Source organism: Neopelma chrysocephalum, unplaced genomic scaffold (genome assembly GCF_003984885.1).
Source record: "Neopelma chrysocephalum unplaced genomic scaffold, ASM398488v2 Primary Assembly neopelma1_92, whole genome shotgun sequence".
NCBI classification, from domain to species: domain Eukaryota; kingdom Metazoa; phylum Chordata; class Aves; order Passeriformes; family Pipridae; genus Neopelma; species Neopelma chrysocephalum.
The window spans coordinates 628,304-642,743 of record NW_020897754.1 but is presented as its reverse complement, the minus strand read 5'-3'; the positions used below and the strand labels follow the sequence as shown (position 1 = coordinate 642,743).

Sequence of the window (14,440 nt, the reverse complement as noted above, 5' to 3'; positions counted from 1 at the left end):
AGATGCTTTCTTAAAATGTCATCTTCCATGGGTATCTCATGTACACAGCATAAGAGTATAACGTGGTCAACCATAAAGGCATCAACATAGTAACAATACTTACTTATTCAAATGTGCTACAAGCACATCAGCATAACTCAGTAACTGTTTTTGCATTCCTTGCTTAAAAGAATCATTGCATAATACTACTGTAGCTATAGATTGCTTTCTTTTCTTTTTTTTTCCATTGAGTATTCAATCCTTAACAACATTTAATAAACATAATGAATATAGAACACTCCCTATCCCCATCTGCTGATTTCTTCATACTTAGTAAAAGCACTTCCTAAAAATTTGGCCCTTACATGAAATACCAAATGCTGTCATTTACGATATAATCAAGAAATATGTGGGTTTTAGTTTTTTAATTAAAAAAAATCTTATCAATACTCTTAACATAATTGAAAGATAAACTATTTTTGACACCAACTGCTCTGAAGAATAAATAGCCCATTAAATTAGAACCCTCAGTGTACATTCTACCTTTACCAGTAGAGAAGCAAAAGTGATCAGAAAAAGCTTGAGGGCACTACAGCATAATTCTGTAGTGGAAGGAAGGGAATTCTAAAGGAGGAAGCAGTGAAAAGACCCAATTATTCTTATTGCCAAACTAAATCTAAAATAATAGAGATCTTCTTAATTCAAGTTCACTTGGTATCAAAACTGAAGCTACTGTTTAAAATACACCAGTAATGATAACATGATTTATGATCTGATTGATATAAATGAGCTGTTAATGTTAAATGAAGACAAAGCTAAGCGGACAGTAACTGCTTTGCTCTACATTGTTATTTCAAACAAACAGAGCCTACCAAGTCCCACAGAGTACCAAGACACACAGGATGTTCCCTTGAGCAGGGACACCTCTCCAGGTTACTCCTGGAGGTTTAAACTTTGTTAAATTGCCGGTTTGTGTCAACAAGCCCATTGTTACTTCTCTCTTACAAGTGAAATGCATCACTCCACCCATGACAAGATGGAGTTTAACCACGTAGCACTTTTCTAGAACCAGTCACACAACCAATAAAGCATACCTGATGGGCCAAAATATAGATATTATGGCCAACATCTTTTGGGGAGATGCCATCATCTCCGGTCTCCTCCTCGTGGTCACAGTCGAGGCCTTGGTTATAGGCATTCTTCATCACATCCACCTGAAACACAAATCCAAGCAGGGGGAGATGAAATCAATGAAGAAAGGAAAAAGGACTCTGTGTTTAAACACAGATCTCTCAGTTGCTACTGTTACACAGCCAGTTGGATTGGGAACAATTTCTCCCGATTTCCAACCCATTTAAAGTTCCTGGAGACCTGCACAAACATCAGGGTTGTTCCAAAATACAGCAACAAGTGTATTTGTACATTTGTATATATTTGTATATTTGTCCAAATGTTTGTAACTCTCTCTGTCCATGAGACATGTATTTAACATACATATATTATATATATTCTACGTCTACACACATATTTCTGTTAGCACTGTTTCACAAACTGTACAAGCCAGCCCCTGCCTGACAAACTGTACTTGGAGACACTCTACCAAAGTATGATAATTTAGTTAGGAAACAATTACAGAAAAAGTGCTTGGAACAGATAAAAATAATGAAGTCGTAAAGACTGAAATCATGCATGCTTGATCCTTTTAAAGTACTTTTTGTGAATTAGTACCATCCTGATACACTGTGCCACCATACCCTGCCAACACTTTTCAGCTTAGATGCAGATCATTTAAAAAATGTTCTAATGACAGATTTTATTTTTTTTTTCAGCCAAAAGATTTATGAATATTCACAAGTTTTCTCACCAGTTCTCTTGGTCTCATGTTGAAAAGGATTCTTTCCGCGTTCTCACTGTCTTGCCTGCTTTCCATAATAGCCAGCAAAAGCTTGGAGGCATTGTTCTGGAGATACAAAACCAAGTTAATGCAAATTTTAAATCTCTTTCATGGATTAATGACCCTCGCATTTGTTTTATTTGAGATTATGAGCACCACTTTTTTTAGTGGATAAGATTTTCAACCACTTGCATCTTTTATTTTACTGACATATTTAATAGCAGGTTTTTTCCCATTTTAATATCAGTAAGACTGATATTTAGTAAGACTAACTAACCCTGCACTCTATACTGGAAGAAGCATTTTAAACACAAAAAAATATTTGACTTAAATATAGAGCCTTGCTGCAGACTGTGCACAAGAAATGAAATTCCATTTCCTCCCCTTACTGCCCACCTAGCAATTTTTGCCCTGGCTTTCTATTAAAACAAGAATCAACAGAGGTAATTACAAAATGTATCACACGAAAGGTTTCATCAATCAGGCAGGTTTCCTTTCCCTTTGGTTTTTTAAGAAGTCCAACTGGTTATTATTTGAAGGGCTGTAAAATAAACTGTCTTCATACATTCCCGGAATTTTGTTTCACTACCAAATATTCCCGGGGGAGCATAAAAAGACAACCTTCTCTTTGTCAACTGGCTGCTTTTCACTGAGACCTCTCCTAAGGATTGAACAGCAGGGGCTTTAGCAGCAGTGTTCTGGTGGTACCTCAGACTTCAGAGACCTGTCTGTCTTCCAGTTAAATCAGTTTTGAAGAGGAGAGGAAGAGTGGTTTTGGAGGTTTGACTGCTTTCTGGCAGAGCAGGATTGCCTTGGTTGACCTGCCACAGCATCCCATCATCATCCCCCATTAGAGACTGAGCTGTTGGAACACTTGGAAGCAGGCAGGAATCCCAAGGTAACAGGTAGGGGCCAGGAAAACTCCCAACCCACCATAGAACCTCATTCTCAGCTGTTTATTGCCAGACATCAGCAATTAAAACTGAAATTTCTCTCAACAAGGGACAATTAGCACAGGCAGTTTCAGAGGAAAAGGGTTCAGCTGCTTTTGGGACTGAGGCAAGAAGGAAGATGTTGTTCTCCACATGTTCAAGCAACTTGTGTTTTAAGCAGCCTTTGTATGTCCAAATTTTGACAGCAGAGATGAAAACATGGAGCACTAACATACCAATCACACAGATTGTAATCCCCAGGGAAGCCCAGCCAAATTTGTCCAACTCATAAGCACTTTGTAAATTACAATTTGAGTACTCTACTGCAGAAACACACTGGTTTCCTACAGAAAAGCCCACAGAGTTTCTTCTTGGTGGGCACAGAATCACAAAGCCCAGGTGGAGGGAAAGGACAGAATTTTGATTAAGACTCCTAACAGGAAGCTGCTCTGAAGAGCAGGATGGTTTCTTTTCTGCTGCAGTCTTGGTGACCAAGTCACTGGTGGGATCTCAAACTGAGGAGAAGGGAAGGAAACATGACAGGTACCAGACAGCTCGAGAAGGAAAGGAAGGAAACAGTCTGCTCCCTTATGGGTGAGGAGGACTTGGAAGCTATTTCCCAGTGCAGACAATGCTGGGGGCAGAGAGAAGCCTTCTGCAGCTTCCAGGAAATGAGGAAAGGCAGAGGATGGGTAGGGCTTTGTGTCATCAACATCCAGCTTCTTGCTCCTGACTCAGCAAAAGTGACAATGCCTAGAATTACAGCAGGCAGGCACATTCTCCAGGATTTTTCTCTCAGATCACTTGACAGTGAGATGGTCATTTGACTACTTATTCCTCCTTTTCTGCACACTTTGACACCCCAGGATCTGATTTCCAATCCCAGATATCAATGAGGAAAAGAGGTCCATTGCTTGGAAAGTACAGTACAACGTTCTTCATAACACCTTGGTACTGTGAAAAATCACTTTCCAGGGGTGCTATAAACAGTGCAGCCCAAAGCACTTCTGGCCTTCATTTCTCTTCACCTGGGTTGCCATCTCATCTCCTCATAAAAATGTTGGAAAAAATAAATTAATGAGTGAAGCAACTAGATACCCCAGAATAAGTTGCTATGAGAAAAACCAAGAAGACACTTGTATCAGACTCTCTTTACCCTTAGACTGGCAATGTCTCTTCATCCTGTCACCATACAGAGTGGCAGATATTGAGGTCATACTGAAATAAGGAAGGCCAGGGGCTCATACGCAAAATAAAAAGAGGCAGAATGGAACATTGGCCATCTGTGCATCAGTGAACACTGTCTACCCTGCTCACTCAATGAGTCCACTGGAAAACATAATCCCATGAAGATGCAATTAAATACCACATCAAAAACTATGTGCAAAACAGGCTAAACTAAGATGGGATGGGAAAATATAATTCTGCATTGCCTTTGCTCTGGTTGGGGGTGTATAAGTTCAACACACAACGTTCCCTGGAAACAGTGTCTGAGCTTGTTTGTATGTGTAAATGTATGGGCCTATGTACTTCGAATTCTGTATTTTCACTGCAAAATTTATGCATTTGCAACTTTAAAGTTGCCTATGAACGCTGACAGAGTCAGTGTTAAACATTACTTGGTAAATTCAGTGCTTTATTATTTCAATGTGTTGCCACTCAAAATCAAAACCAGCAACTTCTTGATTTGGATCTAATTTCTTGAGAAAATCACATCTGGCCCAGCAATGTGTCCAGTTCTGAACTGCACAGGATAAGGATGATATGGATTTAATGGAACAAGTCCAGCAAAAAGCCATAAAGATCATTAAGGGAATGGAGCATTTTTCACATAAGGAGCCAGTGAGAGTGTAGCTGTTCAGCCTGGAGTAGAAAGGGCTTAGAGGGATCTTATCAATGCATAAATACCTAATGGGAGGGAATGTAGAAGAGGGAACCAGACCTATCTCAGCAGTGCCCAGTGAGAGAGCAAGAGAGAAAATAAAACCCCTGTGAAATTCTGTCTAAACACAAGAAAATACAGTGAGAGTGATCACATGCTGGAATAGGCTGCCCACATGGGTTGTGGAGTCTCCAGCTGGGAAGATACTCAACTGGACACAGGACTGGGAAACCTGCTCTAGGCTGACCCTGCTTGAGCAGGGAGGTTGGACAAGATGACCTCAAGATGTCCCTTCTAAGCCAAATGAGTCTGTGATTCTGTAAAATCAGAATCATTTTCACAATTTGAACCTCTGGTGTCATTCAGCACAATTTTTGCTATTTAAGTAACTGGAGTAAGGCACAGACAAGCCTCCTGTGAACAGAGCCATCCTTGCAGTGATGTCCCTGAACTCTGTTTTTGGTTACTACAAAGAAAAGGTGTTCTACAAGCACTTGGTAGCTTCGTGATGATGGCAAATCAAAATGGCACTGGAGTGAATGCAGCTAGATCTTTACAGAGCCTCAAATTTGGACTTCAAAAGAACTGTCTGCATGTTCAAAGTTAAATGTCTGCTTAAGTGTTTTGCTTGAGGGGGGCCTGAATTACATTGTCATTCAGAAATGTAATTACAGTTATTAAAATCATATGTAAAGCACTGTTGATTCAGTGTTTTATTGTACAGGATATATAACTATATTAATTATTTTATTAGACATCCATAATGTTGCCAATATGATGCAATGCAGCTACCACAAAGTATTTGCTGGTTTGGGGAGGAAACAGACCATCTGCAATGGAAAGACCTTATTTGGAAGGCAAGAAAAGGCAAAACCCAGGGCTCCTCCTGGACAAATTCTCCCCTACTTGGCAGACAGTACAGCTGCAGGGCTCCCCTCTGCACAGCAGGAGAAACTTATCTATGAGCCTATCCAACTCTCCACAGAATACAGACCAAAATCACATTACAAGCCTTCCTGCCCTAGTCTTTGCCCTCACACTCTACACTTTGTGTCCCCCCTCAGAGGACACTGAGAAGGGAAATAAAATACAATTTACTTGAACCTTGTATTTGACACTGAGGGTCATCTGAAGTATTATTCTTTTTTCACAACATCTCCTTCTCAAGTAATTTTTAAGAGTTCAGTATACAGAGAGAATGCCAAAATGCCTCTGCAGTGCTGTGTATACCAATCCAGCAAGATTTTACATCCACAGTACAGAATTTTCATGTCATGCCTGTTTGATAGGATTTTTAAAAAAAAACAAACTCAGGGCATACTCCCAAACACAGCAGTGGGTCAAAAGGCCTGTGGTAGAGGGTCTGATAAGGACTCAGAAGCTGAGCTGAATTAATTTGCAATGTATTTTTTTTTTCCAAAGGCTGCTGAGTATACTATGCTACGGTAAGATTAAGTAAATGTCAGGTTGCCTACAGCTCTCACATAGGTATATCTTCTATTCTCAAATTCAAATAAACAAATTTACATATACTGTACCTTCAGCTGAAGCACCAAGTCCATGCAGTATTTGCCAAGAGGGTTTATGTCATTCAAGATGAGTGCAATTATAATATCAATCCCATTAGACTCATGGGTGGCTATGCATGTCTGCAAAAAAAGAGAAGGGAATGGGGCAGGGGCAGGAGAGAGGGAGGGAAGGAGGGGTACAAAGAGGGAGATAGGATAACAGGAGGGAGGAAATATGCACATCAACAAATTTCTAAAAGAAGGACCCAGAACTTGAAAGACCTTGCAACAACAGTGAACCTTTCAGCCAAAGCAGAGCATCCTAAAAACATGCCACAAGAGCTGCTGGGGGAGGCTTGTGTAGCACAGAACTGACCCCAACACTGCCAGCAGTGGAACACACAACTGGAATAGTGGTGGTGCAGGTTAAAATATGCTCCCAGTAAATCATGCAGGGCTTGGCACCAAGTGGTACAAGTTACAGACAGCAGCAGCACTGCCAGATGCAGCTGAACACACGTGCCAGACTCAGACATAAAAGACATGCTCAGCTGTAAGCACAACCAAATCTGCACATCCAAATGCTTAATTTGCAGTCAGCAACCAGCTCTAATACCACTGTTACAGCATGAATTGTTTGCAGAGACTAAGGTTCTCTCCATATACCTGGATATGTTCTGACTAGAAGGGCATTTCACAAAATCATAGAATGGAAGGGACCTTAAAGACCATCTAGTTTCAACCCCTGCCGTGGGCAGGGACACCTTCCACTAGCCCAGGTTGCTCAGAGCCCCATCCAACCTGGTCTTGGACACTTCCAGGGATGGGGCAGCCACAGCTTCTCTGAGCAACCTGTGTCAGGGCCTCACCACCCTCAGAGAAAGGATTTTTTTCCAAATGTCTAACCTAAAACTACTCCCTGTCAGTTTGAATCCATTCCTCCTTGTCCTGTCACTATATGCTCTTGTAAAAAGTCCCTCTCCATCTTTCTTGATAGACATGGAATTCTGGATGTGGAATTCAAAACTGTACTTCCCAGATGCCTTTACAGCTGGAGTCCTGGACCTTCCAGGTGTTGTAAATAAGTGTCAGTTATACAAAAGCCTGTGGTGTTTTTTTTCTTCTAGCAGGTTTATGGACAATAGGAAAGAAAAGGGTTTCCAGGAAGACAGAGAGAGGGAAAAAATGAAAATGAGAGTGTTGAGCATTTGCCTCTGAAATACACTGAATTAGACTTGTAGTTGGTGTGAACTAGCATAACTCAAATCCTGAGTGACTTCCAGAAGGTAGGTCTAAGTAATGAAGGGTAACTAATTATTCCCTTCCATTATCAATGTTCCTCCAGTGCTCCTTAAGTAAATTTGTTGGAGAACATGTTAACTTGCAACAGGTTTTTTTTTCATCTCCAATCCTGCAGCTATTCTTTTTTTACAGTTGTTTTTCCCATTCATAAGTGGATTGAATATGATTGTTCAAAATTCAGTCCACTAAAGGATTTTTGTTTGTTTGTTTCTAAAGTATTAAGTAAAGGCAGTTGATTACCAGCAAAGGCAATAGCAGCAATTCATATTTCATTTGTGCACATTAATGAAGAAGCATTAATATTGCATGTATTTCTTCAGCTATTTCTACTATAAAGAAGAGATAGCTTCTGTAATTTCGCCCATTGCAATTTTCCAATTGCAAATCCATAGTAAAAATTCTGCTATTTCAACCAGTGTTACAACTTTACTGCAGTTCTCTTCAGATCAAATGTGGCAGCATATAACCACATTCTTTACATCTCCATACTTCTTCAGCACAGCACTAAAGAGACCTTTACCAAAAGTCACACCTATATGACTTAAAAGGACTGGAGTGAGCAAGGCAGAGATGAGCAGAAGTCTGGTCTTTAGTTTCATCCATTTCACTACTGACATCATAATTAAAGATGCTGCTAGGTAGTATTAGCAGGATGAGAAGTTAAACTTTGTGGCAGATAGGTGAAATAAGGAAAGTAAATGTTAGCAACCCATATAAACACCAGCAAGGGCAAAATGTTTGAAAATACAGAAAACAAGATTGTGTTTGCAATGCACTTCCACAGCTGTGACTCCAAATCCAGTCTCACAAAGTGAGGTTTAAGCCACGGACACAACATTAACCTCTCTCCAAAAGAACTGGTAATCCTCAATGGAAGCAGATATACCACAGGAAGAGTCTGTTTTGAGTTCTGACTTAAAAGGTTCGCTCAGGGCTTGTGTGTTAAGCCCAGTCACAGCAGTTGGAAGTGAATTTATGTTATAGCAACACTGGAAGGTTTATGACAAGCACCCGGACACCACACATTCAGGTACACTCTTCTGCATCCAGGAGTTATTTGAGCCCTACCTGGTTTTCATGGCATGGACCTTGGCAATACTCAGTCAAGCTTTCCAGTGTCTGGTTGACAAGAGCCACATTCCTCTCGTTGATGTAAAGCCCCAACAAGCCCAGCCCACCTGTTGTGCTTCCACAGATACAGTCCAGAAACTGAAGGGTCTCACAAACAAGGTTGTAATTTGTTTTATTGTTTTGATGTCTTAAAAAATTCTGGTGGATGGAGAAAATGAACACACACCAAAAAAAAAAAAAAAAGAGAGAGAGAGACAAGTCAAACACAGTCTTTTTTCCCATGAAAACATGAAAAAGTACAATTTATATATACAACTTATACAAATTATGACCACTGTACATCAGGTACTGAAGTACAGCACACTATAGAAAAAATATTAGGACCCAGTGCAGCAGCTGAGAAATTAAAAGCTGATTAAAACAGCAGAGCAAGCAGGGCTTAGGAAAGTGAGCTTTCCAAACATCTGCACTGGCCTTAAATGTCTTATATATGTCCTGCACACCTGCCCCCACCCATCTATGACACCCCTGCTCTGGGAAGCTCGTTCCCACAGCTGAGCAGGTCTGGTGGCACATCACGGCCACTCCTTGGCTGTGCCAGCCCAGAACTGCAGCTCAGCTCAACCACCCCCAAAACTGCTCTAAGGGAGGCTCCTGGACACTGGGAATAATTGTAGAAAATTCATTTTGCAAAAGTTGCTATGGGGACAGTTAAGTTCTACCAAGAGAACTGGTATAGCAGGGACACACATCTCAAAGCCTTCAATCATAACACCTTGGGAACAGAGCAGTACCCAAACACTGCCCAGAAAGTTCTTGTGGTCTTCAAGTCCGTGGTAAGTGATCCACCATTTGTGCACAGAAACCCAACTAGCAGGGACACTCAGACACTTCTCAGTTCCATGTGGCTACACTGCAGTCCCCAAGCAATTCTGAGGACATAAACATGAGCTCAACCAAGGTGGGTCTTGAAAAGGGTTATTTTAACCTTGGACCAAAAGAAGAATAACATTTTAGGAGCCAGGCACAGGGGTGTTTTTTCTTCCCTTATGAAGCTGCAGCCCCTATAATACTTCATTTGCAGCTCAGCTCAAAACCACTTTACCTGGAGCTCTCGGTTGTGGTTCTCACACAGCAGCTGAAGAAATCTCAGTATTGGCTGCATGATTGCAATGGCAGGGCTCATGATTGCTTCTTCTGTGGACTTCTCTTCTGCATTTGCAGCATCTGTTCCTGAGCCCATGAGATCTATTTCTGGGTCCATTTCTCTCCTATACACAGAGTAAGCCTTGGATGTTGCAGAAGATGCCTCTGTTAACTGTCCTTTCATACCCTCTTTCAGATGCAGGGTTGAATCCTTAACTGAAAAGAAGATGATTTTCCTTCATTTTTGAAACTCTTTCTCCTCATTTGATTAAACAATAAGAAAACAATAATAATGAATGCAACTTCTTCTTGGTTGGTGCCTAACTTTTCGAAGACCTCTAGGCAACTTACAAAGAATATCAAAGCAACATTCATGCAGGGATAGCATGTTCCAAATAAACCACAAACCAGAGTGAAACAGAACATTAACACAAAAAGCCCTACTATTTCTCTCCCATATACAATAAATGATGAGAACAATGGAAAGACCACAGGGTGGGAAATCAGTTCCTGCGCTTGCTCTTGTGAAATAGCCCCATTAGCAGCAGCCTCTACTTCTGTTTCTCTAAAAATATGGTTCTGTATCTTTTATTGATGCAAACTGGCACAGCTTCACTGATTCCATCAAAGCTAATTCCATGTAGCCAGCCTGGGGTGGACTATAATTCAGAGAAAGCAGACAAATGATGCAAATTAGCAATGGTTAATATTGAAGCTTATTGATCATCTCAACACAGCGGTGCAGTTCCAATATAAAATGCACTTCTCCCCTCTCTCACAGGAGTGCCTCCTTACCTCTCTTTTTGGGAACAGATATGGTGAGGTCACTGTCATCCTCTTTCTTTTTGCTCCCCAAATCAATAGTGTTCACTGTCACTGTTGATCTGATCTCCTGCTGAGCAGCTTTCATGCGGTCATACAGCACCTTAAAGAATTTCTCTGACTTCTTTTGCTCCTTCAGTTGCTGGTAGGTTGAATACTGAAAAAAAAAAAAAAAGTTCAGATATCAATCTCCTAAGGAAGAAGAAATACAGAAGTACACTATTTTTTGGCAAAACAAATGATGAGTAATTAATTCACTTATACAAAACAAATGTTGACCACTGCCTGACCAGTTCTTTCACAAAGTGATATACAAGGCTGGTAACAAAGATTGATGATAATGTTTCAGAATTTGGGTAACATGGTGAACAGTGCTATTTGCAATCTTTAAAATGTCACAATATTACACTTGAAGTTAAATTATTTTGTGACACTCTCCATTTCTGCAGCTCACCAGAGTAATAATATTCCCTCTACAAATAACAGTGAAAAGTAACTGTTATTATGCAACAAGAGGAAACATGGAACATCTAAGATGTAATATTATAACTTGGATTATATTAATTTTTTGTGCTGCACACAGAGTTTAATACTAAATAGTTAATATTTTATGTTATCAAGTACAGTCCCTTAGTATTACTGTCCAGCAGTCTGAGTAATATTTGCAGCAGTTTACAAACTGTCTCCCAAAGTAAAAGCTTTTTACGGCCCCTAACAATTCATTTTAGAAAGCTGAAAAAAAAAAGTCTCATTTCTTTATCATTTTCTGGACACTCTCTAAGGGTCACAGATCATATTATCTTTTTACAGAATAAAGATACAAAATGGGATTCCTCCCACAGGCAATTATGAGAGATGGGGAAATGCAGGAAATGGTTTGCGGCAACTCTCTTCTCTTTCTGATAACTCTGCTGGTCGTGGTCAAGGATAAATAATCATAGAATCATGGAATGGTTTGGGTTGGAAGGGACCTTAAAGATCATCCAGTTTCAACCCCCTGCCATGGGCAGGGACACCTTTCACTAGCCCAGGTTGCTCAGAGCCCCATCCAACCTGGCCTTGGACACTTCCAGGGATGGGGCAGCCACAGCTTCTCTGGGCAACCTGTGCCAGGGCCTCACCACCTTCCCAGGGAAGAATTTCTCCCTAATATCCAATCTAAACCTGCTCTCTGTCAGTTTGAAGCCATTCCCCCTTGTCCTGTCACTCCAGGCCCTTGGAAATAGTCTCTCTCCATCTTTCCTTTAGGACTCCCTTCAGGTCCTGGAAGGCCCCAGAGTCACCCCAAGGTCACTCCAAAGCCTTTTCTTTTCCAGGCTGAACAATCTCAATTCCCCCAGCCCTTCATCATCTCAATTCTCTCTCTTTCCTCAATCATCTTATTTGGCTAAAGTTGGGTTTGAGGGATACAATTCACAAAAAAACAAGAATCCATAGTTTAAAGCAGTTCTTTTCTATGGAATGGGATACTGCTCTTCTCAAATGACCAGTTTTGCTCTCTTTGGAGATTTTGATAAATGTCCCTGAAGGTTTCCAGAAAATATTTTTATTGCCATTACATACTTAAAAGCACTGTCATTTTTAATTTTACAAAGAGTGATATAAAATAAATTGAGGCAATGCTCACATGGCAAAGACCAGGTTAAAAGAAGCACACAGAAAGGGACAGCTGAAAAATGTTTTCTTCTATTGAAGAGTCTACACTATGAGATATTGCATAGCAATAGGGCATATTTACCTTTGTATTACAGTGACAAACTTTTCACAGAACTCACAGCAGAAAGGTTCTTTCTATTTGTCTCCAGGCTACGTGCTTCTGAAAATCAATATGTGAATAAGGATATTAAATAAGTACCTGTGTTTGCGTATTTCCACCTTCAAGCAAGGCAATGCCAAGCAAAATGCCTTCTGAGAAAATCCTGTCATTCCTGGTGTTTACTATGACATCTATAACCAGTTCCGAGGCACCTTCTTTATCCAGAAGGCACTGAATATCAAACATGGTCACTCCAGATTTATCTGAGTCTTGTCCCGAAAATCCACCTGCAAATTAGACAAAGACATCCCATTCATGTTTGTTTCACAGGTGGGCATGGAAGGGTATCTGTTAGTAGTAATAATGCACACAATAGCAATGCAGTAAATTTCATTTTGAAATTCTCTTTCAGGCAAAATTCCCCCTGATAAAAAACCCAAGATTTTTGTATGAAACTGCAATGCTGGGCTCTAAGAATAAGCAATAAAACAAGTCCCCAAACCATTGTTCTTTCATGATATTCAGACAATAAGGAAGTTGGAAATGACACCGTTTTGTTCACCGAAGCCCTTTTTTAATTCCACTGCTGCACACACCAAACTGTGAGTATGGGCAGTGCTCTGAAACCACTTTTAAATCTGCTCTCAGGCCTAATCTACACAAAGATTGTGTCCTGCTAAATCCACTCTGGTTATGGGTATGACCTTCTAGCCAAGTGCTGCTGCCAACAAAACTCCGAAATCATTAACGTCATGATGACGTTCTTTAAGAACAGAGACCTGAGTTAATCCAAAGTAAAGGAGTGGGTTGAAGAAATCTTGCTGAATTGCATTAGCTCATTAAATCAACCATCTTTTATTATTACAGATTATCATCTTTCCTGCTATACTTCCTTCTAGAAAGATACAACTGTGTCCACCTCATTAGGAAAAATACAGTACTGCTTTAATCAGTCAGTACTACTTTGATTAATCTGATTAAAATGGTGTAGGCTTTGTTTGTGATGAGGCCATACACACAACTTTTAAAGAGAGAACTAAAAAAAAAAAAAAAAGTAAATCAAGTAAACCTTTACTTTCCTACTTGTTAGGGAGCAAAATTTGGTGTGCAGGATATCAGAACTAAACATTTCCAGCATCTACACTGAAACAGCCACGGAGGAACAGTTGGGTAACATTTGGAAATGCCCACAAATCTGGGCATGCCTTTAATATATGCTGAAAATGCAATGACAAGTATTTTGACCTGGCTGTACCCAACTTCTGTCTCTTTTCCCATGACATGCATTATTTTGGGTTTTCTTAGAAACTATCCTATAGTAACTTCCTGTGGCTTCTATAACAACAATGCAAAAAAATTAGGTTATAATGGCCCTACAGAGACCATCTGCTCAAACTTCCTGCTCAAGGTAGTTAGAGCAGGTTCATCAGAGTCTTGTCCAGTTGTAACAAGAACTGACACATCCTACAGCTTCTCAGGGAGATCTGTTCTGTTGTCCAACCAGTGTTTTTGCAAGAAGTTTTTCCTTATATCTTTTTTTTTTTTCATATATCAATAAGGGCTCTAGAATTGTAAAAAAAAAATGTTAAGCTTCCAGAAACAGCAACATCTTTATTCAAATGTTTAATGCTTTGCTGAATTTCTGAATGGTGATTTACTGGTACCTACTTTGGTACCTCCAAATGTCGTGTGATCCTTGTGGGTCCCTCCCACCTCAGCATATTCTGTGATTTTATGAAATGCACAGGAGCCATCTGAGACAAGTGCATGCAACTTAAAAATAGGAAAAGTCTGGTACTACCTCTCTTCTAACTGATCATAGAACACGTTTGTATTTATTTACCAACTGAATCACTGGAGCACTTCCAATGTGCCTATTATAAAAAAATGGTGCTGCTAATTTTGTTCTCTTGAAATCATCTGTGTTGATTTACCTCCCACTTGTGCAGTTTTGCTGTAGCTGGCAGACAGGGGCCCATTCATACCACTTCCATATTCCCCTTTAAAGTAGCGATACAGGAGTATTTTCCTTAAAGTGTTGCCCTTTAAGAGAAAGACAAAAATAGAAGAAATGAGAGTTGTGGCAAATTTCCTTTGTTTGAAAAGCAAGCTGTTTAACATAGATACATAATTTATTAGGTCTTTCCA

The 14,440-nt window shown here is 40.1% G+C and overlaps 1 protein-coding gene across 2 annotated transcripts in view; it reads right to left on the bottom strand.

Moving 5' to 3' along the window:
- ITPR2 (inositol 1,4,5-trisphosphate receptor type 2) overlaps positions 1-14,440 on the bottom strand; it is a 237,783-nt gene that overhangs the window by 65,667 nt on the left and 157,676 nt on the right. For both annotated transcript variants that reach the window (XM_027693537.1, XM_027693538.1), the window contains 8 exons: positions 14,227-14,335; positions 12,392-12,579; positions 10,510-10,693; positions 9,674-9,930; positions 8,566-8,766; positions 6,226-6,336; positions 1,844-1,939; positions 1,074-1,193 (listed from right to left, as the gene is read on the bottom strand). In XM_027693537.1, the coding sequence (XP_027549338.1) occupies positions 1,074-1,193; positions 1,844-1,939; positions 6,226-6,336; positions 8,566-8,766; positions 9,674-9,930; positions 10,510-10,693; positions 12,392-12,579; positions 14,227-14,335 (1,266 nt within the window). The remainder of the gene's footprint in view (positions 1-1,073; positions 1,194-1,843; positions 1,940-6,225; positions 6,337-8,565; positions 8,767-9,673; positions 9,931-10,509; positions 10,694-12,391; positions 12,580-14,226; positions 14,336-14,440) is intronic.